The sequence below is a fragment of the Eufriesea mexicana genome, unplaced genomic scaffold (assembly GCF_001483705.2).
Source record: "Eufriesea mexicana isolate 0111107269 unplaced genomic scaffold, ASM148370v2 scaffold1653, whole genome shotgun sequence".
In the NCBI taxonomy this organism is placed as follows: Eukaryota; Metazoa; Arthropoda; class Insecta; order Hymenoptera; family Apidae; genus Eufriesea; species Eufriesea mexicana.
In genome coordinates, this window is record NW_016909884.1 from 1,324,484 (window position 1) to 1,348,666 (window position 24,183).

The window sequence follows — 24,183 nt, forward strand, 5'->3', positions numbered from 1 at the left end:
TAAATTCCAGTGACACCACGTTGGTATCATGTGTAAATAATAATTTGATGAAATTTAATAATTTGAAATTTGATAACTTGAAATGAGTACTACCGACGCCAAGTAAAAGAATCCTGATTACCTGACATGCGAATGGCATAGTGTTAATAATAAACAGATTTATTTAAACTAAAATATTATAGGGTATGTTAGATGGCAGCAAAATGACGGTGGTAAATAATAAATATGATTTATTGATATGAACTGACTTATTCTAAGCTTACGACTTTCACAATGACTATCTTTCAAAGAACTTCCCCATTTCACACCCTTCAACTCTGTCTTCTTTCGTACTCATGCTCTCTTTCTCAATCGCGCGTTTTTTAATTAAAATTACTGTCTTACCGAATACACGAAGCACCGTGTTCGTTTTCTAACTTTCGAATCTACAACGTGAACTCAGAAGAGAAGTAGTTCTAGGTGCGATCTGCAACGATGTATTTGTTTCTATGTATTTGCAACGCGACCGAATGAATTTTTCCTGGTTATTAAAAATATCACCGTTCGCTCGTCCGCGTGATTCAATTTACTTAAACCTGCCGACAGGATTCTGTAACCCTGGTGCCGCTGCATCCACCGACGCAGCTACATTGTTCCGTAACCAATTTCCCCGGGAAATAGAATACAGGAGAAATGGCGCATTAAGTGGACGAATCGATCATCGCCGCGCGAGTGGAACGACCCGGCCATTACTCGCAAACGCTTCTTCAAACATTTCCCTATTTATTATCCACCTGCGACGGGGACGAGCGCGGATGATTTATAAGCTACTCCTTATACGTTTCGCCGCTCACGATAATAAAACGTTAATCAACCGTGAGGGATGTTCCAAGCGTCCCGAGAGCTTCCTAAATTTTCAACGTCGGTGTACGCGATTCTAACTTCCTATTTCGTTGCAACGTCTTATTTATACTTACATCGCGAGCGGAACATCGATATTTTCTCCATCCCTGCATTTAAACACGGAATTTTAATACTATTCTTAATACCTTCCTTTCAAAATCCGAAAAAGAAAGAAAAATCGAGGAATCGTCCGATTTATTTCGAATTATCGAAAAAATTGAACAACCCTATAGAATCATTTTAATCGACATATCAATGCACACGAAATATTGCGAAATTACAAAAGTGTAAGCGAAAAAAAGGATAAAACCACTCGACTGAAAAGCGAAACACGAATTCCAAAAAGTAATTTTAATTGTGAAATGAAACTTCGTAAAATCGAGAAGCATCGGATAAACAAGCCAGCCCGGAAGTATGCTACACAAGTTCGCCATATTAATTTACCTCTGCAACAGGAATATCAATATCGAAAACCGGTAGCGATCGTCGCAGCGCGATTTTCCCTCGGCTTTATCGAATTTCGTGCGTCTCTTTCGAATGTCCCTGTAATTTTTCCGCCAGCCCTTTAATTCGGGGCCGCCTCTGGCTATTTTAAAATCCACTTACCGCGCGCTTCGACCCCCCGAATATGCCCGATCTGGAAACAATTCGTTTAAATTCAGGGCGGCAAAGAGTGCAGGTCGAAATATGGGATCCTCTGCCAGTAAAATACCGGCTTTCCAGGCCGCTCAACGTCGCCGGTAATATTGCCCGCGATAAATTACGCGCAACCCCATTCTAGCGCGACCCCCGACGCTCCAGCATCCTTTACCATAGTCCTGACCAGAGTCTACGGGGATCGTCGAAAATTTCCATGAAAATACCGCCGCGTCCAACGTATCTTCCCCTCCATTATGCAAACCGATTTCGCCAGGCGTTCTATTCAAAACAACACCCACGCCGCGGCGAAATTGTCCCGGAAAATCGCGGCCGCGGGATCAATCGCGACAGTCGTCTCTTCACCCTACCTCTGGCTCTGGCTTTACGACCTCGAGTACATCCTCGATATTCATACTCGTCGAATAGTCGAAGAAGGGTAGCCCGGGTCACAGCGGGAGGAGATAAAAGCGCGAGACTGTGGGCACAAGCTCGACTCGGTCTCGGCGGAATTGGGCTGGGCAAAAACGAACCTCCTTAACTCCGTGGTTCCCGGTCATGGAACCGGTCTATCGGACCACGATGGTGGACAGAGTGGTTTTGAGTAAACCGTACCACCGATTAATAGTCATTCGAAACTACCAGCGCTCGTTTCTACTTAACACGTTAAGTGCCCAGCCCCCGTTTTGCTCGCTGTTCCGTTTAGGCCCAGACTTGGCCGTCAAATGGGTTACCAGCGGTGGGCCAAGTGTTCATAAAACTCGAAGATACTGTACCAATTGTTATAACAAGAATTCCCAAGCGTTAGGTCCAAAGATGGCGAAGAATTTAACACCAGAAGTTAGCACCTTTTGGTCCTAGTCTGGGCACTTAACGTGTTAAACACAATTTTCGTTCATAGCGACATTGGCGATAAGGACATAAAACAGCTCACCACTTAACTTGGGACATGCAGTCCTAGGACCGCAACAATGGGCACATATATACGTGTTTCTCGGCCATAGCAATTACGTGGGATACATTTATGAATCCCCTCGACCCTATCAGATGTTTTCCAAGATCGCATATATGAGTTTATAGGGGGTCCGTCATGGTCCGTCATCTATATCCTCATTGACAGCGTTGCTGGAAGGGACAGTAGGGAAAAGGAACGGATGCGTTTCGTCCTGGACCTGCTAGTGGACTCAGCTGTAAGGCTACCTATTAGCAGGCCCTGCCTTAGAGACTGGGATACTATTGGAAGGGACGTTATATATGTAGGAATGGTTAGCGTGGAATATTCCACGCACGATTTTATGAAATTTTCCGCTATTGTGGAATATTCTGCGCTCTCTAATAGTAGACAGTCGCGGGCTCGCGAAATATTCCACGCCTGAATGCAAATGATATATAAGGGTGCATGGGCGGGAAACGAACAGTTCGGAAGGAGAGTCCTGTGAGAGTCAGTGTGAAAGGTCACAGCATCTACTAAATCAGTTCATAATAAATAAGTTTTATTATCTACCACCGTCCTTTTGCTGCCTCCTAAATAATTCCTACATATATATATAGGATTGGGGGTTCTCCGAGGACTTGCGAGAAAGTCCTCAAAGTCGGAATCCATCTAACGACGTTGTGAACGATGGTCGCTACAAGTTCCTCGGCCAAACTGATAGTTTCCTCCGAACGCGTATATGCAACGCTCGTCCGCGAAGGGTTAATCGCATCGGTAACGCGGGTAAACCGTACAGGAACGCTTCACAGGAGCGGGAAGGGCGTCGGGAAGCGCATAATTCGCGGAATATCCAGGATAAATTGTACAACCGTAAAATCCTGGCCCTGGCCCGGCGATATCACGCGCGGAAACAATGAAGCGGGACGAACCCGGGCAGATTTAATTTAACGCACGAGGGTGATTATAAACAATGCTGCTCGTCGCAACCCTCTTTCTTCCTCTCTCTCCACCCTGCCTCCCCGTTCTACCCTCTCCACCCTCCGCCGCTCTCCGGCCGCGACATTATTGTTCGACCTGTCACGATCCGGCATGATTTCCATTTAAAAAGAACCGTGCCACTGCTGCCGATTCATTGAATTTATGCGACCACTCCGGTATTTTTCAGCGAATCGACCGGACCGTTGCGCGGCACAGTATCAACGAGGCCGCGGGCGAAAAACAATTTTCGAGCGCGAGCCCCTGTCGGCCATCGTTGCCCGCGATCAACGACACCCTCCGTGTTTTCCCCGTGATTTTCGCGATGACGTTCGTTGACACGAGTTGCACCGAGTTGCGACGAGAGCGGAATACGCGGTGGCTTGTCGCAATTTCCCGCTCGAAAGCTGCACGAGTCCTCGAACCGTGTCGGTTATTAATAATTCCCGCCGAGGGGTGGAAACGAGGGGTGATTCGTCGAAACGTCGTCCGCCACGCGGGGCAGGTTAACTTTCCGACAGCTAACATTCGGTCGAAATTTGGGGATGGATCGAGCTGTGGAAGCCTATGTATTTCGATCCTCGGTAATCTGGCAGCTTCTTCTAATTCGTGAACAGGTCTTCCGAAAAGAGGAACGCGCATATTAAAATTCGTAGATCTCTGCATCTTCTGTTTCCATTATTCATCGAGAGCTGTTCCTATCTCGGTACGGTTGGTAAATATTCGGGAGGGAAAATGCAAGAACAACCTAGGTTCGTTACACGCACCAGGAAACGCGATGTAATCCTGCTGTTGAAGTAGAGGTAAGTAATTTATGACGTGACCTGAAAAGGTCTACATGTAGTGGGAGAAAACCCATCTACACTGTGTTTGAAAACCCAAAAATTCTGGGTCAGTTATCGAGAAGAGGCGTGCTGCCTCGAGTATCTCTAAAATAAAGCCTTTAACCTGTGTTGCGATAGGGGGAGTTTTATTTTGCAAACGCTTTAATTTTTACCCAGCTTCTTCTAATTCAACGCCTGCTCTCCTGACGTTTGGTCCGCGCCGATCGTAATTTTCGCCAATTTTCCCAGCCTTTCCTATTCGAGTCGTGGCAGCGTTCCCGTGAAAGCTGCCTTCGTAAATCACGCGATCCGCCGGTGAAATTATCTCGCGCGAGAAAAACGGCTGAATACCTCTGGGATATACCTCGGGGGTAAAAAGGTTGCGAAAGGCTTGCGACGTGTTTCCCGGCGACCTTGAATTCCTCGGGACCGAAAGACAAGCGAGGAACGGGTGACAAGAACGTTCGGTAAGAACGATCGGTAGGGAAGCGAAGCGATTAGTCGCGAGACAAAAAGCTGGGACGGTAAGGGGTAGCGACACCCTTTTTGCGACCATAGACGGATTAATTTCGACCCAAGGCCGACGAAACAGACGCGGTCGGTTGAAATAACGAGCGACACTTGTTGCTCCGATAATCGAGTAAACATTTTTAAACACGGTGACTCGTCTACGAGTATTTTTAACGACGTTGTAATCCCACCCTTCCCTATCGATTCGTCGTGCAACCGGGTCGCTGAGACTGCAGTCGCGAGATGTGCCGTGGAACGTCGACGGTCTCGATCGTGCCGCGATTCCTCTTCATCCGGAATGCAATTTTCTGTCAAAGCTGCTTTCCGGCAGCAGCCATTCGAGAGAAACCAAAGGGGGATGATCGCGCGTCGTATTTCCGTCGCGACGCCGGGAACAGGCAAGGCTAAGTAGAAGGGAGTCATTTGGATCGGTGAGGCCCGGCTTCGGGATCAATTTGAAGCTGTTCGACGCCTAACGACGCCTCTCGATGAACGGCGTGTCGCCTAATTGGATCGCGAGGCGACGCGTCCCGATACCGGTACCGATAGGCACTTCCGGCGATTAGGTTCGTGGGAGCAGTCGAAGATTTCAGGGGCCACGCCTCGACGTTCCACGGCCTGTGAGCTGATCGCGTTACGCGTTCCATCTTCGTTGCAAACGAGTAGCAACATGGCGGGAAGCAAAGCGACGGTAAACCCGATTTAGAGATTAGTCGCAGCTTGTTAGCTTTGGCATTATCGTCGGAGCTTCGTCTTGCATCGCGCCATGCACGCGATCCTGTAATCTCGGCAGCCATTGTGCTTGCACACCTCGCTTTGTTCTCGTCTCATTGCCGGCGTAACGTAATACCGCGTGCGATTTCGGCGTCGCGACGCTCTCAGCCGAGCCTCTTCTCCTGTATTAATAATGCACAGCCGCGAGTGATCAAAGAGTCTTCGCGTGCGGATCTAGCCGAGGAATGTGTAGTCTCGAGATTCGTCGATATTTACGATCAATAACACGGCTACGAACGTCACGGTCACGAAATTTTATTTTGGGTGAAATTTTGGGAGGTTAGGTAAACGAAAAGTGGACCTAGAACGTATGATTTTAGCTTCGAGTATTTGTTAGGTATTAACAGTTTCCAGTGAATTCTGCTTATACAGGCGTTGGCGAACTACCTTCGCTGTAACAGGCGTCAGCGCTAACTGCCAAGTAGCCGTTGACGCAATAATGACCATATCAGTTTAGGCTAGATAATGGCACCTGCGTTTACACCAATTACGAGGTCTCGTAGACGTACACGTATAAGCCAAACTCGACACGCAGTACCGAAGTTGCTAATGAAGCTTCTCCTTCAAGTTTCGCAAACTAATAAATACCCTAAGCTAAAATTCTAGCTTCGCTTATGGCGTACCCGTGTCTTAAATTCTGTACCGATCGACGAACGATTCGAGAGTCAAATTTATGAATGTTTCGAATTTGTACGGTATCTTAACAAGGTACAGATAAATAACTCACGTATGCAGATGGGAAGATCGGCAAGGAAGAAATGGAATGGATGTTTCAGGAATCGGACAGCCTGGCGGTGTTCTCCGAGCTGCTGAGATACACGAGCGTCCGTGAGCTGAGCCTTTGCAACGCCCGGCTACATCTGGCCGTCCACGAGGGTCCTTTGGCGAGATTAGGGCGTCGCGACGACGCCGGGGCCGAGCTACTCAGAGCCGCGCCGCCCCCTGCTTGTCCCGCGATTGTATTCCTCAGGCTGGCCGGTTTTCAAGTAAGTAATCCTCTTTTCCTCGAAAAGGATCCCTGCTCATCCCTCCCCTGGCCTCGTCCTGGCCTTCTGACTCCTCCGCGAGTTTCGTAATTACGAATTAGATCAGCGACCGACTTAACAAGACGTCGAAACTGATTCCTCGATGGTCGGTAGTAGCTGGAAACTGCGGAGGTGGGGAGTCTCTCCTCGAGGAATCTTCTCCTCCCCGATCTTCGAGAGGCTCCGTCTCTTTGTGCCGTAAATAGAGTGGCTAATTGAACCGTATCTGAATGCAGGCTACGCGATATCTAATTGTAAGGGAGGTCTAAAAGCGGCTTCTATTCCGCTCGCTTGTTCTCCAAGTGCTTCGAGGGCCCGTGTAAATGCTCGTATCGCGTGTACCAGAACAAGAAGGTAACAACGCGTTACGTTGAGCGCGGAGAAGGCGAGTAGTATCGAGTTCCCGGAGGATTCGACGCGACATGACACATTCGAGACACTCGAGCCAAGTCGAACCGGCTGATTCGTAATTTGAGGCCGACGATGATTCGTTTGCGGTCTGGTCGTCCTGACCGCGCTAGATTATTCGTCCTGCCCGGAGAACTGGTTCCGGGCTGCTCGATCGCGTCGTGCAAAGCGAGCTGCGACCATCGACGTGTCGCGATCCTCCATCCTCCGCGTGAACTTTCGAAAATTACGCGTCGCTTCCGTGATACTCTCCTTCCTCCACCATCCGGTCGAAGTCCTCCATCGAAATTCCTCCAACGTACGCCGAAATTCCCATCCATCCGTCTTCGTTACGGTCTTCTTTCGTGGCCGAGGAAGAGGCAGGAAAATTGTGGCGTGAGCAAAGCGATGCACGAGGTTATTTCTGATTGCAGGTGACAGTGAACGATCGTCTGGCGCTTCGAGGGCCGTTGCTGTTGCCGTTCCTCGCGGGCTTCACCGCGCTCAGCGAGCTCGACCTCTCGCTGGACAAGTCCACCATAGGGGGCAGCAGCGGATCGCTGCTCTTCATCGACGACAAGATCCTGCAGCAGTTCTTCGCCTGCCTCTCTTCTCACTTCAGGAACTTACAGTCGCTGAGGATCAACTTCTGGCGGGTCACCTTGGAGGACAGCGAGAAGACGATGAGGCAGATCGCGAAGTACCTAAAATTATGCAACCTGAGTTTTCTAAAAGCGAACGGGCTGATCGTGACCGACAGCGCGAAGAAGGTGCAGATGGAGCACGTATTCGTGCAGACGATCCTCACGCATCTTCAGTACTTAACTTGGCTCTGCCTGGACGGCGTTGATCTGACGGAAACGCAGGCTTCCAGCGTCGGGAAATGCGTGAGGGACCGATTCCCGGGTACCTCGTTGGAGATCAGCGCCAAAGACGTGCACGTGAAGTCGGTGAAGGCTCTGGTTGCCGCGATAGAGGAAGGTGGAAGGGCCGAGGTGGTGTACACCGGTGGGTCGAACTGCAGGCTGAAGATCACGAAGATCCAGAAGAACAGCAAGGGTAAGAAGAAGTGAAGATCCGTCGGCGCAGCACCCTTGGTTGTCAGCGACTTGGAAGTTTCTTGATTGTCCGCTCGCCGGAGAACGTGGCCATGGAAAAATAAGGACTGGAATTTGATCGTGAACGAGAGAAAAATATAGAGACGAGAAACGTCCAAAGTAGAGACGAGTTATATTGGTTGCGCATGATTCTTGGGTAACCACGAGCGATCCGGTGAAACGGATCTCGGAGGAGGAGAGAGGCTAGGAGAACGTCTAGGATGAGAATATAAGCGTGTAGTTTTAGAATGATACGAGATCGACGATGTTAGCCATAAGAGGCATGTAGAATAAGAAGACTATTCATACAGCGGGGAGTAGAGAGGTGTGGAGAACGAGAGAGGGATCGAAGCCGACACTTTGTGGATTTTCGTCTTACTGTGATTTCCTTTTCTGCGCGTCGTCACTTTCCTAAACGATGTAGAGCATAGGTCGTAGCATTGTTAGCACGAGCATTATTCTCGATGGCCCGTTATAAACGCAGAGAGATGTCGAAATCGTAGAGAAGGGATCTTTATTTTAGAAGAGATAGGGTACATATTCTTTCGAACGTGAAAGAGCGATCAAACGAGAAACCATGAAATAACGAAACGAGAAGAAAAAGTTATCCGTAAGACCAACACACACGAACACGCATAGATATGTGCACACACATACACACGTACACACACGCACACGTACTCGCGCATACGTATTACCGAAAGATATTTAAAAAGAGAAAAAATAGAAAAAATAAATAAAAAAGAGGCTGTTGCAACTAGGTACGTTCGTTGTTGTTAGATGGACTGTAAAATATGATTCAGAGTAATATATTATTATTATTATTGTCATTATTACGATTATTATTATTATTCATACGATTATTAGTATATTCTGATCACGATTATTAAATGTTACGATCGATTGAATTGCAATCGACGATCCAAGAGTGAAATGGCTTTACCGGATGGCGCGTTGTTGGAGACTTGAAGAAATTTTATAAATTATATTCTATAGTAGCGGGTAGAAGAAATACATACGTATCCAGTGAAGGAGGGAGAGAGAGGCGTCCTCGAATTTCGAATTCTGCGGTACACACTAAATAGAAAACGATGGCTATTATATTGTATAAAAATAAGGAAACAAAGAACGAGAAAAAAGCAACAAAAAAATATATATCTTTACGATTTAAAAAAAAAAAAAAAAATACGTGCAACACACAACTGCCAAATCGTAATGTAGATTTTAATCGCGACTATCGATATTATATCACGAGTTCGTTATTTTTAGGATAAGCGCGATGCGACGATTTCTATTTTATCGATCGCCGAACTAGAACGCATGGTGTGATGTCTGCTATTTCTTTGCCAATATCAAGCAGAAACCACGAAGAACGCGATACTGCCATACATCTCGAAGAAAAAAAGAAAGAGATAATGAAGAGAGAGAGAGAGAGAGAAAAAAAAGAAATAGAACGAGTTTAACGTGAAACAAATCAACGAGTAAGTTCGATCGGTTTCAGTTCAGCTTTATGCGAAAAGCAGTTCCACGGTGTTCGCTCGATTTTTCGTACCATTAGCGAGGAAACGGAGTTTTTGATTACCTTTTATCGTCCACTTTAGATAGGCAGGTGTAGCCTCGCAGGGACGAGTTCCGTACAGTTTTTCATTTTTGATAGTTTGCTATGTACATAAGACACCGCACGACACAAGAAAATGGTATCCCGATCAGAGATACGATCTGTTAAATTTTACGAGGCCGTTTTAAGGAGTACACTAATTAAAGCGGTGAGAGACTGAAGCTGACACCATACGCGCATGCGCGTCGCCAGACGCGTTCAAGATCGCTGCATCGTGTGGAATCAGCTTCGGTAATTTTACTATAAATATTTATGTATTTATATGTGTATACATATCCTTCAAATAAATGTAATATGTGTTTGAAAAACCTTCGTGAAAATAATTCCCTATATCGACGAAAAATAAATGTACTCGATAAGCACCAAGTGTGACGAAGAAATAAAAAAATTACTAGACGTACATGAGAAAGTAGTGCCGATCAAAGGGCCGTGAACGAGAGACTCGAAAATTATTATAGATATTTTACTTTATTATTTACATTTTGTCGATGTCGAAAACATACTCTCCTGAATTTTTCGTTTATACAATAATGTTAATAAAACGTAACAGTGTCGACTTTCATCTCGGAAATTGCATCGTCTTTCGTAGTAGCCTTGCCGGATAGGATAACAAATAATTCGCTCGCTCCAATATACGATGGTATAGTAACTCGATAGAAAAATTCCTCCCTACATCATTTCTATACATTCTAATTGATTTCTACCCTGGTTTCATTCCATTCTATCGATAGCTATATTTTTGGCCTACATCATCACAATTTCAAGTATACAAATAGTACACCTCGACTATAATGGAATGTCCTGGTCGTTCTTATAATTTATGCTTACAGATCTGTCGTTAATCCTAATTTGATAACCGTTTCGTTTCGGAGGATATATTCTAATGTTAAGGAAATGAATACCAAACAGCTGACCGTTTGCACTACGTGCGTATAAAATATATCGTAGGAAACTATGTTTACTAAATGAAATGAAATGAAATTTTATTTCATTTCTATCCCTTATAGCCAAATGGAATGAATAAAATTTCATTGTCAGCTTTTAGAAAAATTTTCTATAATATATTTATTTTGATATCATTCGCAATTCATCTATCGAATATTTATAAATGATATTTCGTAAATACAAATATATTGCCATAAAACGATCATCCTGTGTGCGTTAAATGTTCATAAATGCTTATTATCGATTGAATGAATACACTTAACGCGAACAGAATGCCAAAACCATGATGTATCATGAGGAAAGCACAACTTCGTTTAAACGTAAGAATATCGATTTATATTACATCTTATAAAGTTGTATTTATATATAACATATATTTCACACTTTCTGTATAGTAATGACTAGCTGTCTACAGCTGTCTGTGTATAGTTATGGCCACTGTAGTCATGTACGAACGCGAGTTCTTTTAGTTCATTATTTTGCGCATATTTGGCCATAATTTTCGGATTTTATTGTAAATTGTAATTGTATATAAATCAATACGGTAGCAAAGGTGACGTAAAAATATTTTTATAGATATGGCTTAAATAAGCCCTTAAATGCATTTTGATATAAAGATTTTAACAAGTGATATAAAACATTCACTGTTACTTTTAGTCGACGAATAATGGAGAGTCAAAGTTTGTATAAACAAAGATAAGCCGCAAGTTCATGAAGTGGCATAGCATTGGTGGCAGCAAATAAAAATATCTAAATTTATAACAGCAAGAATAAAAAGAAATGATGTCAATGATTTTTATTCGCGATGAATATCAATCGTTAAATGCACTAATTTGACAATGAAGTTGGAATATCTTAAATATGTATTGATATCCTGTGTCACACAGGCTATTTGTAGTTTGTTTTGTTTTTCTTTTTCTTTTAAAACTTCAACAGATTTTTAAATAATCTGTAACCCAAGATGATATTCACTGTTACTTAGAACAATGCATCTGCATAATTTTAAAATGGCAAAAATATTTTGCATTAGTGTAATGTTTCTTGCTTGCTTTTGACAAACTCCACAAATAAACATAGTCTTGGAGCACTTGTAAGAACACTTTATAACATGCGTAGTTTTCATAGATCACATAGGTGCATAATCTAATTGAACAGTTAGATGCCTTACTCCGGCAGCTTGGAAAATCATTTGAGTGTGTGCTACAACGTATTTAGGCTCTACTGTTCTAGCAACTTCCAATTTCAAGCACCCAACGTATACATCCGAACAAAGAGTCCAAAAGTGTGGTTCTTGCACGTTATATACTCCAGCCAATTGAGTCACCTTGTTATAACACTGTGGTAAAATATGATCCAATACAGCTGGTTGCCTTTGCATTAATATCTCCCATGAGTCTTTCATTAAAGAAAGCACACTTAAAACTATCAATACTGAGATCAACATAGAACAAATTGGATCAGCTATAAACCAACCAAACAAACGCATCAGCACGGCTGATATAATTACACCTACAGATCCAAGAGTGTCTGCTAAGATATGCAAGAAAACTCCTTTCATGATCTGAGAATTTGTCCCACTGAAGGAAGTATCGATCTCGATATCATGATGATCATGACTGTGGCTGTGGTTCAAATGAGAATGTCCATGACTTCCATGAGAATGAGAATGGGAATGACCATGTCCCATTCCATGTCCATGTCCGTGTCCATGTCCATGATGGAACACATACATCCCTACTAAATTAACTATTAATCCCATAATAGATACAACCAAAAGTCTTTCGTGTTTTATCTCTGGTGGTTCTATGGCTCTTTCCACAGCTTCTGACATAATGAACAAAGCAATAAAAAATAGGAGCAGAGCATTAACAAATCCACCCAGAACTTCTGCTCTGACATAGCCATAAGAGTATCGCTCGTTTGCCCTCCATTTTGTAATAACCGATGCAGCCAAGCCAAATAATAAACCAGTACAATCAAAGAACATATGGAAACTATCCGATATTAAACCCAAGCTGTTTGTCCATATTCCATACATTAATTCAATGCAGGCAAAAGATAAATTCAACATAAGAAATAAAAATAAATTCCTGGTATTTGGGTCAGAAAATATCAAATGTTTCCATTCCAGTAACTTCTCCGTTATCTTGCTACCAAAGTTCCTTGTGTCTTTGTGCGAAAGTGGAAGCATTTTTCCCAATATGAGACTTGTTTTTAGTAATGAAATTTATCCTAAAAATAAAAAGTAATGTTTTAGTCAATTAAAATTTGACATATATTTATATATATCTGAACTTTTTTCAAAATTTTTCTATATGAGCACTGTAATTAATTATATTTACATATTAATGTAATATTGAAACATAAATATTATGCTTTAATAAAAATATTCACGCTATAGAACTAAAAATATGTCAAGTATGAATGGCCAAATATACAGCTGATTAATGGTACTCTTACTTATCTGTCAAAGATATTTATTAATAACGTTGAAAATCTATTTTTTAAATTAAACACACTATCCACGATAAACTGCCACGTTATACACTGTTACGCCATTCAATCTACCCGTATAACCTTAACAACACGCACAGAATAAAAACATGAATAACACGTCGTAACAGTGAAAGGTATCTTAACCTTACATAAAAGTAATATTTGTAAGAAAAGAAATTACCTTTTTGCATAGAAATAAGTACAAGTGGACGTTTGTGATTGACTAAATTACAGCAAAGAGTATTCTTACCGCGAATACATTTTACGAACGGGTCAAAGATGTGAAAAACCAGGACTCAAAAACACACGGTGCAGCGCCATGCTTTACACGCTACAGCCACTCCTGAGCGACTGACAGCCAGATTCCGTGCTATACACTACACGTGTCACACATTTTCTGAATTCAATTTATTAATTTCCAATACGAGAATTAATTTCAGTTCAGTTATAAATTTATTTACATATCATTATACTGCTTATTGCATTTTTTACTTCCTTTTGTAGATGATGTTGATTCATGTAGTAATATAGAGGGCACTGGATGTAACACGTATTCAAGATGGCGATAGACGTACTTCCCTTTCCTTTCTGAGAGGAATTCCACCATGGTGAGTATTTACGAGGCAGAAATTTTACTTCTATTGTAATAATATTGATTGAAATAACATGTACTAACGTAAAGAGTGTCGTAAAAATTTCTCTTCCATGTAGTGTTGTGTTTCTGTTTTAAAAATTTATTTGTGAATTTTATATGAATTTTATATCTAGTTTGATAACCTTTCGTTGTAATTTCATCCACATGGTGTTTACAGTGCAGTCGAGATACTTTGTTTCAATATTATTATATTTAATGAAATTATTTTTTAATTAGTTTTATAGAATTAATTAGTCTTATAATTATTTTGATACATTCTACAAAATATTTTGATTTTGTTAAAATGTCAATTCTAACCTCTTTTGCTATGTTCATATTTTGTTGACATTTGGAAGAGTTAGCGAAAAAATAACAATATTGTAAAGTATGTTACTCACGAATTAATACTGTTTTCAATAAATCATCATGATGAAGAATTTATCATTGATAAACTTCATGATAGGAAAACACCGATTTAATGAGTTTGATGAATATCCTCTATCTTGTGATACTTGTATTTTTTATACATTTTATTAACTTTTATCGTATATTTTAGCCGCCCAAAAAGGATACAAAGGGATCTTCAAAGCAGCCACAAAAAATACAGAAGAAAAAGGAAGGAGGATCTGGTGGTAAAGCTAAGAAGAAGGTTTGTATCGTATTACCATTTCACATCTTGGATTAATAAGAAACTATTTAATGATGAGTATATATAGCCTTGAAGAACAATGGAAGTAAAAAGCTGATTTAATGAGACTGATATGTATTTTATGATAAATATATCTAAAGGAATTAATCGAAAAGTATAGTTTACATTCTCTGTTTGTCTTTCATTGTAGAAGTGGTCCAAGGGAAAAGTACGTGACAAATTAAACAATCAAGTACTGTTTGATAAGGGCACGTATGAAAAATTGTTGAAGGAAGTGCCGCTATATAAATTGATCACACCGTCAATTGTTAGTGAAAGGTTAAAGATTCGTGGATCACTTGCCAGGAGAGCATTGATCGAATTGCAACAAAAAGGACTTATTAAGCAAGTTGTACAGCATCATGCGCAACTAATTTACACGCGTACTACTAAGGGTGACGATCCTGCTGCGTAATTCATTTTTACGCACTGTATCATAATGTTTAATAAAAAATATCAATAAACCCAAACATCGATTTATTTTAAATTAATCTCTGAAGTTGATGTAATAAGGAAGAAGAGATACGTTTGTGAAATATACTTCGTGTATCAAAAGTACACATATGATGTGAATATACTTCAAAATCGAATCTGGTCGTGGCGAAATCGCGCTCGCGAATCAACCGTTTGTTGTTTTTGAACATAATGGCTGTGTTCGAATGAGACACGGATCTTTTCCTCTGCCCCGTTCCGTACCAGGTACAAGCTGGTGTCGACGCTCAAAATTCTAGTGCACACAGCCATTTGAAATGACAGAACGGATCCCCGAATCGGATTCATCGACGTGATATTCAGCGAGGCGTCCTTCGGCTCCTTGCGGAGCGCGAACTACCGATCTCTGGCGACAAAATTGATCGAATCGCGTTCGAAGAAAGTACGGGTAGGCGTTTGGAGGAGGGAACTAGAGAAAACTTGTCGCAGTACAAGGTAAAGGAAGAATAAGTTCTTAATGCGAAAGAACTAAAGGAAACCGAAACCTGTGCGAGGAAGGAGAAGGGAAAAAAGAAGAACCAGTTATCTGTTATCAGGATCCGAAGTCCAATGAAGATCCACTGGCATGGCCACGCAACTCAGCCCCCGAAATTCGGAGGTGAACGCTCTTGAGCAGCGGGGCTATCTTATTAGCAAAAAGATCGGACAGGTTATTTACCCCTAACCCCGTATTCCCTGCCTGTTCGTTAACCTCTTCCACTTCCACTCTACCTGTTTCTCGCGTTCACTCTACAATATTGCGTCGTCTGTTCCTTTTTTAACTGTACGTTCTCTTTGATACACTCCCATGTTCTCCTCATCTCTTTCGTAGAACGACTACACGTTCTTTATACCTTTTATTTTTCGCGACTTGAAATCTTTTTTTTCATTGAATAATTATACTCGAAGGTAAACTGGAATTTTGTAAATGTTAGGGCTCGTATGCGACCGTACACCTGGCCGAGTACGTGGACGGAACAAGCTCAAAGAAATTGCGATTAGCTTGTAAGATATTCGACAAAGAAAAAGCGCCGCTTGATTTTCTCAACAAATTCTTTCCCCGCGAACTCGAAATCCTTACAAAAATTGAAAATCCGCACATCATCCAAGTAAGACTTCGCCACGAACCAAATAATACGTTATTTCACAGTGGACAACGAAAATTACAGGTGCACAGTATATTGCAGCGTGGACCAAGAGTTTTCATATTTATGCGTTACGCGGACAATGGCGACCTCTTGGACTTTGTCAAAAGGAACGGTGTCGTACCGGAACAACAATCGAAACTTTGGTTCAGACAGATGGCGTCCGGTCTGCACTACCTCCACGGGAAAAACATCGCTCACCGTGATCTCAAATGCGAGAACATTTTGTTATCCAGGAAATTTAACGTGAAGCTTGCGGATTTTGGTTTCGCGAGATTTTGCGTTGACCACGAAGGCAGACGTGTTCTTAGCGAGACCTATTGTGGCTCTGCGGCATACGCTGCACCGGAGGTTGTTTCTGGAACCCCTTATAACCCGAAACTAGCCGACGTTTGGTCACTTGGAATAATCCTGTTCATCATGTTAAACGCCTCTATGCCCTTTGACGACTCAAACCTGAAGAAACTATTAAAGGATCAGATGTCGAGGAACTGGATGTTTCGATCGCGAGTGCGGGAAACGATGTCCGCGTTGGCGAAAAGCATTGTCAAACACATCCTAGAACCAGACATCACTTTGAGGTTAACTCTGGAAAGGGTTCTAAGCCACGAATGGGTACGCACCAAAAAAGAAAAACCCGGATCTCTTACTGGTCGATTAGTACATTCAGCACCGCCTATTCACGCTCAGGTGATTCGCTGTTTAGCTACAAAATTAATTTTCGACACATTTTCTCTCCGCATAGTTTACGACCGTTTTATTCTACGCTAGACTTGCGGAGGCGGAGGAAACTTGGTTGGCGCAGGGGCTGCAGGGGCTTGCAACGTACCCGTAGTACTAAGAGGTTTACCATCGTATAAGAATTCCGAGAATCAAAGTCACGGTAATCCCATAAAGTCTACGGATAACGCAGGTAAAGAAACACAATTGTCCGTCGTCGAGTGATGAAACACATAGGGCCGACAAGCATGAACCAGCATCGTTCGTGCGTCGAACGTCGACGAGCCACGAATGTTTATAATGCCTTTTTACTTTCCTGAATATTGTTGATCTATACATGATTTTTAATAACGCATACTTTAATAAAGAATTTCTCGATTTTAACAGTGCGTACTTTTGCGTTCACCGAGCGCTATGAATCGATAATAGATCTCAGGAAATGATAATAATTAAGTTTATTATACAACTAGCATCTATTAATATACAAAACTATAATTTTTGATTACACGTTCGGCAACGTGATATAATATAAGTAGATAATATATAACGGTACAAGTAAATATTTTTAATATATATAGTTTACATTAAAACAACAAATAATTTACACGATTTAGTATATCTTCGCATCTAAGTCAATCTCGCCCGACATAGCACCCCCTGATGTTAAAACTACACGTATGTATATTTCGCCTGAGAGAGGTTGACCTGGCGATGGAAGAAATAATCAAGAATATTATCTAGTGAGGTTGAGTCTAGTGGGCAGCTCGAATATAACATGCTTATCTTTGTAAAAATATTAATTTGTCCATGACCTTAATCAACAGCATCGCGTGTAGAAAAGGGCGCGGTTTACTCTGGTCGACGATTTTGTGCGTGTTTCGCTCGATCGTAAGACACGTTATGTCTACATTCTACGACGAAACTTCAGCGAATAAAGACTATTTCGTGATCATGTACAAAATTAATTCGTTATTACGCCCGTATCACTTTACAAACATTTGTTTATCTCCAGGTTGCTGATAAATCAACCGTTCTACGATCGTACCTCGGATAAACGATAAATTCGCTAAAACGAGTCATTTCCTACGTGAAATAAAAGTTGCACCCGTCGCGAGCGCGCTAGTTGTATACAGACGATACGATCTCTCTATTTACAAATACTATAATAAAACATTTAATGATAGATTTAAGTATTTTTTACAAATGTCAGCTAACGTGACGCGTTATTTCTCAGATCAGGGCTTTTCATTACCGCAAATGATAACAAATTAGACTTCGCTAAGTGTCGTAAATTTTTCGGAATAAGACTTTTCAATAGACATCCCGCAGATTCCTAAACCCATCCACCGGTTAGTTTGTGGAACATTTCTTCGTTCAACGTTTGATTAGCTTCTTTCGATCGCATCGACAAGAATATGTATCCTCCGATAAACTCGTGGACAACTTTGCAGTCCGCTGACTGACACTCAAAGATAATATTCTCTTCCTCGAATTGAACCATCATATGCTTCACTTCCCAGTTCACGTTCCATGCCTGTGGAAACGAGATATCGATAGTAGAAAGCCTTTAACTAAACCCTCCATATGTCCCGTATACGTTTACCTTCATCGTGTTGTATCTCCATGTTTTCAAGTGGTCACCACTGTGGAGTTCCATTCGCATCAGCCTATTATTAGCGATGCCCAGCAACTCGTCCTTGCCCTTTCCAGTGAATCTGACGATGAACAGCGAGATACCGTACTCGGGAAGAGATTGCCAGGCTCTAATATAGTTCAACTTAGCCTCGATTAGAGACAGACCCTTGACATTAGCGTGTGCCTCCAGAATCCTCTGAACCAACTGTACAAAATAAGAAGAGGAAATCAGCTACTGAAACCAATTAACAATAATAAGCATCGACGATGTAACGTACCTTTCCTTTGAACTTCTTCGCGAATCTCGGAGCAACATAGTCTTCGGGCACGATATCAAGAGCATTTGGATTGATCGCAGGAGCGGGAGCTGGCCTCTGCAGTTGCAAGAAGGCCGTGATACTGTTTACCTCGCTCTCATAAGAGGCATCTGCGAGAGAGCGTCCTTTGGCCGCTAGTCTACACGCCGCCATCCATTTTGCATATTGCTGTTCCTATAACGAACAGCAGAGAACTCCATAATTCCTACACAGAGGCGATACAACAGCAGCCACGCTATCCAATCTCGATCCAGCTTACTAATCCGAGGTTAATTAAATATCAAATGGGAACGTCGGCGTGGCCAAAGGCGGAGTTGAGTGGTACTCACGTTGTCGCATCTGATCCACATCTCGGTCATGCCCTCAGCGCTGGGTACCTCCAGCCTGATCCCGTAGCGACCTTGCGAGAGATGGACATCGGGCGTGACCTCGCATCCGCGCAAATTGATCACGTGGGCAGGTGATTCGGTGCTGTTGGTCTCCTCTCGACTCTTGTATAGCCTGAGCTGAAGATCCCTGCAGGTAACCCAGTAGCGTTTTAACGCCCTCAGGGTGAAGCGCTTCGGCTTCAAGAAGCGCAGGTAGTCGCACAGCTCGGGCACCTGAGTGATGTCGCTGGGCCCGTTACTGATGTTGCTACCCTCCAGGGTCACCTGGAGGTCAGTCAAGGCTGCGTCGATGTCATCCTCGGCCGGAGAAGCGGCGCCATTGCTGTCGTAATTCGGCTGCGGCACGCTCGCTTGAAGATTTACCTGCACCTGCAAAACAGAATGCAAATGAAGCCGACGTCCATCTTGTTTCTATCTCAGATATGACCTCCGCTTTTTTACCCGATAGCCGTGACGCGATCGGAGAAACCGGTAGGCGTGTATCGGGAAAAACGACGCGAACGTTTCCTCGATCTGTTGGTCGATTTAAGGAAACGAGATTTGCATACGAGGAATGAGCTGTGCGGGGGCGATTTATCGCAGGGGCGGATCGAGTGCGTTTAATTGGCCGCACCGAAAGAGTCGAAGGAGTTTACTTTTTATCCGTCTATTATTAGTCGTCTTAATAAGCCGATCTTTTTTTCAATTTCAGAAACTGGTCCTCCGCTGCGATCTCTCGTGTCATCGCCAGCTATTTCCGTCCACGGCTCACCGGGACTGACTCCGACCGTATATATAGATCGATCCGGTCGGCGAGCGCCGGATGTTTGGATCGTGAAGACGTTAGCCGCGTAAACGATTGCGCAGCTGGCTCCTCGCAGTGGTAGCACGCGAATCCAGGCAAACGGAAAGGGTAGCTGAGTCGCGGGGGTAAGAAACGAAGAGTACCTGCAGCGCAGCGAACATGAGCATCTCCTCCTCGGTGCAGTCGATCTCCTCGGCGAGCAGCTGCCATTTGGCCTGCTCGTAAATCATGTTGATCCTGACGGCGTCGGTTTTCGGGTTCAGGTCGTAGAACGAATAGAACTTGAACTTCAGCCTGAGGGTATCGAATTCGCGTATTCCCTGCTCCATGATCGACAGGGACGAGTCGAGCCAGGCAACGTTCATCCTGGCGCGTTCCACGAGATTCTTCGGCCTGATCAATTTTCCGCGCACTTCCGGCGAGATCGTGGCGGGACTCTGGGCCAGCGACTCGGACAATCCTCCGTTCAGCACCTCCAGACTCATAGTGCTATTGTTGGCGTTGAACGAGCCGGTGCTACCAAAACCTGACGAGTTGTTGTTCCTCTTCCAGGTACCGGTTTGCTGGAAGAAACGCAAGCAAAAGGGGGAAACGTGAGTCTACGCTGGTACACAAACGAGATCGTGCTCGCGGTGGAGCAATAAATACACCTAATGACTACCACCGGCCGGAAAAACGGGCCGCTCGCGAGAAGCAAATTAGTTTTCTGAGATGAACGACTCCGTAAGCGGTAATGATAGGCCAATATCGATAAATCATAGCGGCGGCAATCAGGTCGATCGGGGATTATTTATTACCATAACAGGTCCGGTCCGGCTCTCTCTGGTATTTCCGATCCTATCGGTCGACCAGATCCACGATACACCGCTGGTGGCGTGGTCTAGAGATTCGTACTTACCGAGACGGGCGAGCTGATCGGCGTGCTGTGATTTCTGTTGTTGGGTGTGACCGGCGCGCACATGAAAGGGCTGCTCTGGTCCAAGCTACCCGTCGATCCCCTGGGACTCTGGCTCACTGGAATGAACGTGTTCGTGTCCGCGGGGACGTTCCAATGCCCGTTCTTCTGGTTCTCGATCTTCTTCTTCGCCGGTAAGTCTTTCAAATTGTATTTCAGGTGATTAGGCTCCAGCGGCTTGCAAAACGACAATTCCTCCGGATGTCTGATACCTAAACGTTCGAAGATAGAAGATTACGGAAGATGCTCGAGTCGTACACGCGTTCTCTGGTTTCTCGGAATACGCTGTTTCGCAACGGCACGCGGTTCGATAGTCTGCACGCATTTTTTCCTGTAATTTGTTTATTACGAGGAAACGATGTCGGGACGAGGAGCTCGCGCGCTATACCACGTCTATTTACGAGTATGACACGAGTGAGGCTATCGGCGAGGTCATCTGTCCGCGAGTACGTGTTCAAAAAACAAGAAAGGCGACGTAATAACCGATACAGCGACACGGATAAGTTATTTTTGCGCGTTGGCAATTACCGTTGCCTGCCGTTTTTCCATGGTCCCGCGCGAAAGCTCGTTACACCACGAAACCACGTCGATTAATTATCCTCGGCGTGCCACCGAACAAAAGAATATTTTCTCGGCTGGTTTTTTCCGACTGGAAAGCAAGGCGGCGCGATACAATGCCTTCATTATCGCGGCGAACCACTTCCTTGATTAAAAAAGCTGCCCGTTAGAACAGCCATGCTCAACATCGGGCACGAAGGCTCCCGTGACCTTCGCGTGACTGGGAATTTAACAATTTTATTTCATTATCGGGACTAATTAGCACCGCCACGGCTAGGCGTCGTGCGAACGGGCCCGCCTGTAGTCTCTCGCCTCAAGACGCTCGACCTCAACGACCGTTTAGCACCGACGTTCTTTCGAATTTTAGCCCGATTTACACACCTCGTTGTCGCCCAACCGTCAACTAGCGAGCAGTCGAATTTTCCTCTCCGATTTCGAAATGGGAACGTTGAATTTTACAATCGCGATATCTCGATTAGGGTAGTACTGTGTTTCTAAAGACGACACTCACCCAATTCTTTGCACAGATTGATCACGGCGTTGAATGTTTTGACGGAGAAGTCGACCTTGCAGTCGAGACACCGCATATCCGGCAGTTGCACTCTCAGAGTTTTGTGCATCGGTGTGAAATGCAGGAGCGCGTCCGCCGCGACGCCATACTGATCCAGAGTGCTTCTCGTTCTGGTCAGCCAATGATTCCTCTCGGGCCACCATAACGCGTGGTCCGACCAGTCCATGGCGATGTCTGCGTACAGAGAACAGAATGGGAAATTGAAAAAGCCGTTGGAGGTAGTATTTCGTTCTTATCTCGACGTGTCACGTTCAATTTCACGGCGTTACGAAGATGGACGCGGTCGATTGGCTGATGGTCGGAGGGGGTCGATTATTTAATGCTTCTTCAAGGGAGGCGAACCAACGTCAATTTATCAATGAAGATCCAACGAGATGGCGGCCGTAGACGCGCGTGTTTATTGCCTTCATCGTCGGTCCCTTTGACCGTTTCGCGATTCCGGAAACGGAGAACACCCCTAATTCTCCGTTGGGGTGCACAATATTCCGGGGGGATACACTCCGGATGCGTCCAAGATACGAAACCACGATACTACCCTATCCTCAATTGACCTATCGAGACGATGATAAAGCCTGCTGCACGTGGGAACCTGGAACCGTCCGCAGATCTGACTCGCGCGAGCAAAGAAATTGAAACGAATGTCCCCCTATTGTATTATCGCGCGAACAACGTTCCGATGTTTCTCGTATTTTTTCCCTGGAAAATGATCGCTTCCCTGTTCGTTCGCACACCGTACGAGACGACTCGTGGCATTCCGCGCAATAACTCCGTAGATTTAATTTCTCTTGCGGTCGCGAATGTACGACTTCCCAAGTCTCTGACCGCAGCCTTAAACCCCCATCCTCGTTAGAGCCACGACACTTTGGCACGGCGAGCGTACCAGTGCCTTCTGTGTTTTTCTTTCCACGTCGTACCCGGACCCCGTATCCGGGACATGTGCGTCAGAGGTCCACGACGCTTCCTATCCAGGCCCCGTGCATGTTCCATGATTTACGTACAACGGACTTAACGACCACGTGGTTGGGTCCTACCGCGCGTCCTGTTTACGTTATTACCGCGTGGAATTATGACAGAGTCCGGCTATCGGATTCCCACCTCGCGATTCCTGAAATCCTCCACGGTCCCCCGAGTGGTAGGATGTTTCTTTCGTTGGGATTGGGATCGGGCTGAATTCGATCGGAACGGTCCACTTTGACGGAACAGATTGGTCGAATCTAACCACCCCATATTCCCCACGCTACCCCTATTACGAGCCACCGTGAATCGGAATGCTATTATTCGCCGTAACGTCGAAGGGCCCCATAATTGCCGAGAGTCAAGGTATCCGTCGCGATCCACTAATTACGTACCTCGGCTCCCCCGGGTGTCCGGAGTAACTGTTGCAGAGATAAAATCGGCCGGTGGGGTGCGACATAAAAGGGTCCCGGGGGCTGGCGCGTCTTTCCCGCTTCAAAGGACTTCCTCGTACGTTTGTTTCTACACAGGCAGAAGCCTACGACGCAATCCGAACACCGAGCCCTTCTTTTCTTTCCCTTCGATTCCCTTCCAGGCTCTCGCGAGCTCTCTCACGAACCACACGAGTGTCTTCCTCCCGCGAGCAACGATCACAATGAAACTTTGGGAATCGGGCATACGAGTTTGTAACGCGTACTTGGATCTACAGACAGTCGAAGATATTCGTCCCGGACTTCGCACCCCCGTCCCTTTTGTGTCCATTCTTTCGCACGAGCGGCCCACTCCTCGAGGAGGGAGCGAGCGAGAAAGAGTATCCGAGCTGGAACACAACCCCTTGTATACGAGAAGACGTCGACAAGGGTGTCGGCTGGCACAAGGGTTTCATCCCTCGCCGCCTCTCGAAAACGGGGAAAACCGGACCGTTTCTGCCGCTCCAGGGAAACACACGCGTCAGACACACGTGCACGGTCGTGTCTCTGAAAAACAAATTTTCACAGCTGCTCCGTTTCGTGTCCGCTCGATTTAACGACTCGGACCCCCGAAATCCGTGCCACTCTACGCCCGAACATCGTTTAAAGTGACTATTAGGCCGACCACATGGCGAAGGAAATGGAACCGACCAACACGGGGGTGTGAATCGAATTCCGGTGGCTCGTGACACTCGCTCTCGTCGAGTGATTTTAACGGGATTCGACCTCGAGGATTTTAGGCAGACAGGTTCAAGGTTCGCGGACGGTGCAGGCGCACGACGCTCGGCG

The 24,183-nt window shown here is 44.6% G+C and overlaps 5 protein-coding genes across 5 annotated transcripts in view; 3 read left to right on the forward strand and 2 right to left on the reverse strand.

Annotated features, from left to right (window-relative positions):
• Nucleotides 1–8,785, forward strand: part of LOC108548798 (uncharacterized) — a 114,081-nt gene extending 105,296 nt beyond the window's left edge. Inside the window, exons 11-12 of the mRNA XM_017901919.1 lie at nt 6,312–6,521; nt 7,382–8,785. Of these exons, the coding sequence (XP_017757408.1) occupies nt 6,312–6,521; nt 7,382–8,020 (849 nt within the window). The 3' untranslated portion in view covers nt 8,021–8,785. The remainder of the gene's footprint in view (nt 1–6,311; nt 6,522–7,381) is intronic.
• Nucleotides 8,786–11,653: 2,868 nt separating this feature from the next.
• ZnT86D (solute carrier family 30 member 7) lies at nt 11,654–13,459 on the reverse strand. Its single transcript, XM_017902020.1, has 2 exons — nt 13,285–13,459; nt 11,654–12,839 (listed from the first exon to the last, which is right to left on the reverse strand). The coding sequence occupies exon 2, from the start codon at nt 12,796–12,798 to the stop codon at nt 11,734–11,736; it is 1,065 nt and encodes a 354-aa protein (XP_017757509.1). The 5' UTR covers nt 12,799–12,839; nt 13,285–13,459; the 3' UTR covers nt 11,654–11,733.
• Nucleotides 13,460–13,658: 199 nt separating this feature from the next.
• On the forward strand, nt 13,659–14,890 carry RpS25 (ribosomal protein S25). The gene is made up of 3 exons (XM_017902007.1): nt 13,659–13,711; nt 14,294–14,386; nt 14,577–14,890. Exons 1-3 carry the CDS (start codon nt 13,709–13,711, stop codon nt 14,838–14,840), a joined length of 360 nt encoding a protein of 119 aa, XP_017757496.1. The 5' UTR covers nt 13,659–13,708; the 3' UTR covers nt 14,841–14,890.
• Nucleotides 14,891–15,406: 516 nt separating this feature from the next.
• Nucleotides 15,407–17,035, forward strand: Tssk (Testis-specific serine/threonine kinase). Its single transcript, XM_017902040.1, has 4 exons — nt 15,407–15,566; nt 15,832–16,005; nt 16,066–16,731; nt 16,813–17,035. Exons 1-4 carry the CDS (start codon nt 15,483–15,485, stop codon nt 16,984–16,986), a joined length of 1,098 nt encoding a protein of 365 aa, XP_017757529.1. The 5' UTR covers nt 15,407–15,482; the 3' UTR covers nt 16,987–17,035.
• Nucleotides 17,036–17,320: 285 nt separating this feature from the next.
• Nucleotides 17,321–24,183, reverse strand: part of LOC108548974 (unc-112-related protein) — a 38,357-nt gene continuing 31,494 nt past the window's right edge. The window contains exons 2-8 of the mRNA XM_017902141.1: nt 21,911–22,144; nt 20,785–21,053; nt 20,030–20,449; nt 19,043–19,471; nt 18,675–18,887; nt 18,365–18,601; nt 17,321–18,295 (exon numbers count right to left, since the gene is read on the reverse strand). Of these exons, the coding sequence (XP_017757630.1) occupies nt 18,095–18,295; nt 18,365–18,601; nt 18,675–18,887; nt 19,043–19,471; nt 20,030–20,449; nt 20,785–21,053; nt 21,911–22,144 (2,003 nt within the window). The 3' untranslated portion in view covers nt 17,321–18,094. The remainder of the gene's footprint in view (nt 18,296–18,364; nt 18,602–18,674; nt 18,888–19,042; nt 19,472–20,029; nt 20,450–20,784; nt 21,054–21,910; nt 22,145–24,183) is intronic.

Bases quoted from the DNA above. Each gene is read 5' to 3' on its own strand.
- Tssk (XM_017902040.1), top strand. From the start codon at position 15,483: ATGGCCACGCAACTCAGCCCCCGAAATTCGGAGGTGAACGCTCTTGAG. The intron at 15,567-15,831 runs GTTATTTACCCC...TGTAAATGTTAG, and splicing joins TTAGCAAAAAGATCGGACAG to GGCTCGTATGCGACCGTACA. The intron at 16,006-16,065 runs GTAAGACTTCGC...CGAAAATTACAG, and splicing joins AAAATCCGCACATCATCCAA to GTGCACAGTATATTGCAGCG.
- ZnT86D (XM_017902020.1), bottom strand. From the start codon at position 12,798: ATGCTTCCACTTTCGCACAAAGACACAAGGAACTTTGGTAGCAAGATA.
- RpS25 (XM_017902007.1), top strand. The intron at 14,387-14,576 runs GTTTGTATCGTA...CTTTCATTGTAG, and splicing joins GTGGTAAAGCTAAGAAGAAG to AAGTGGTCCAAGGGAAAAGT.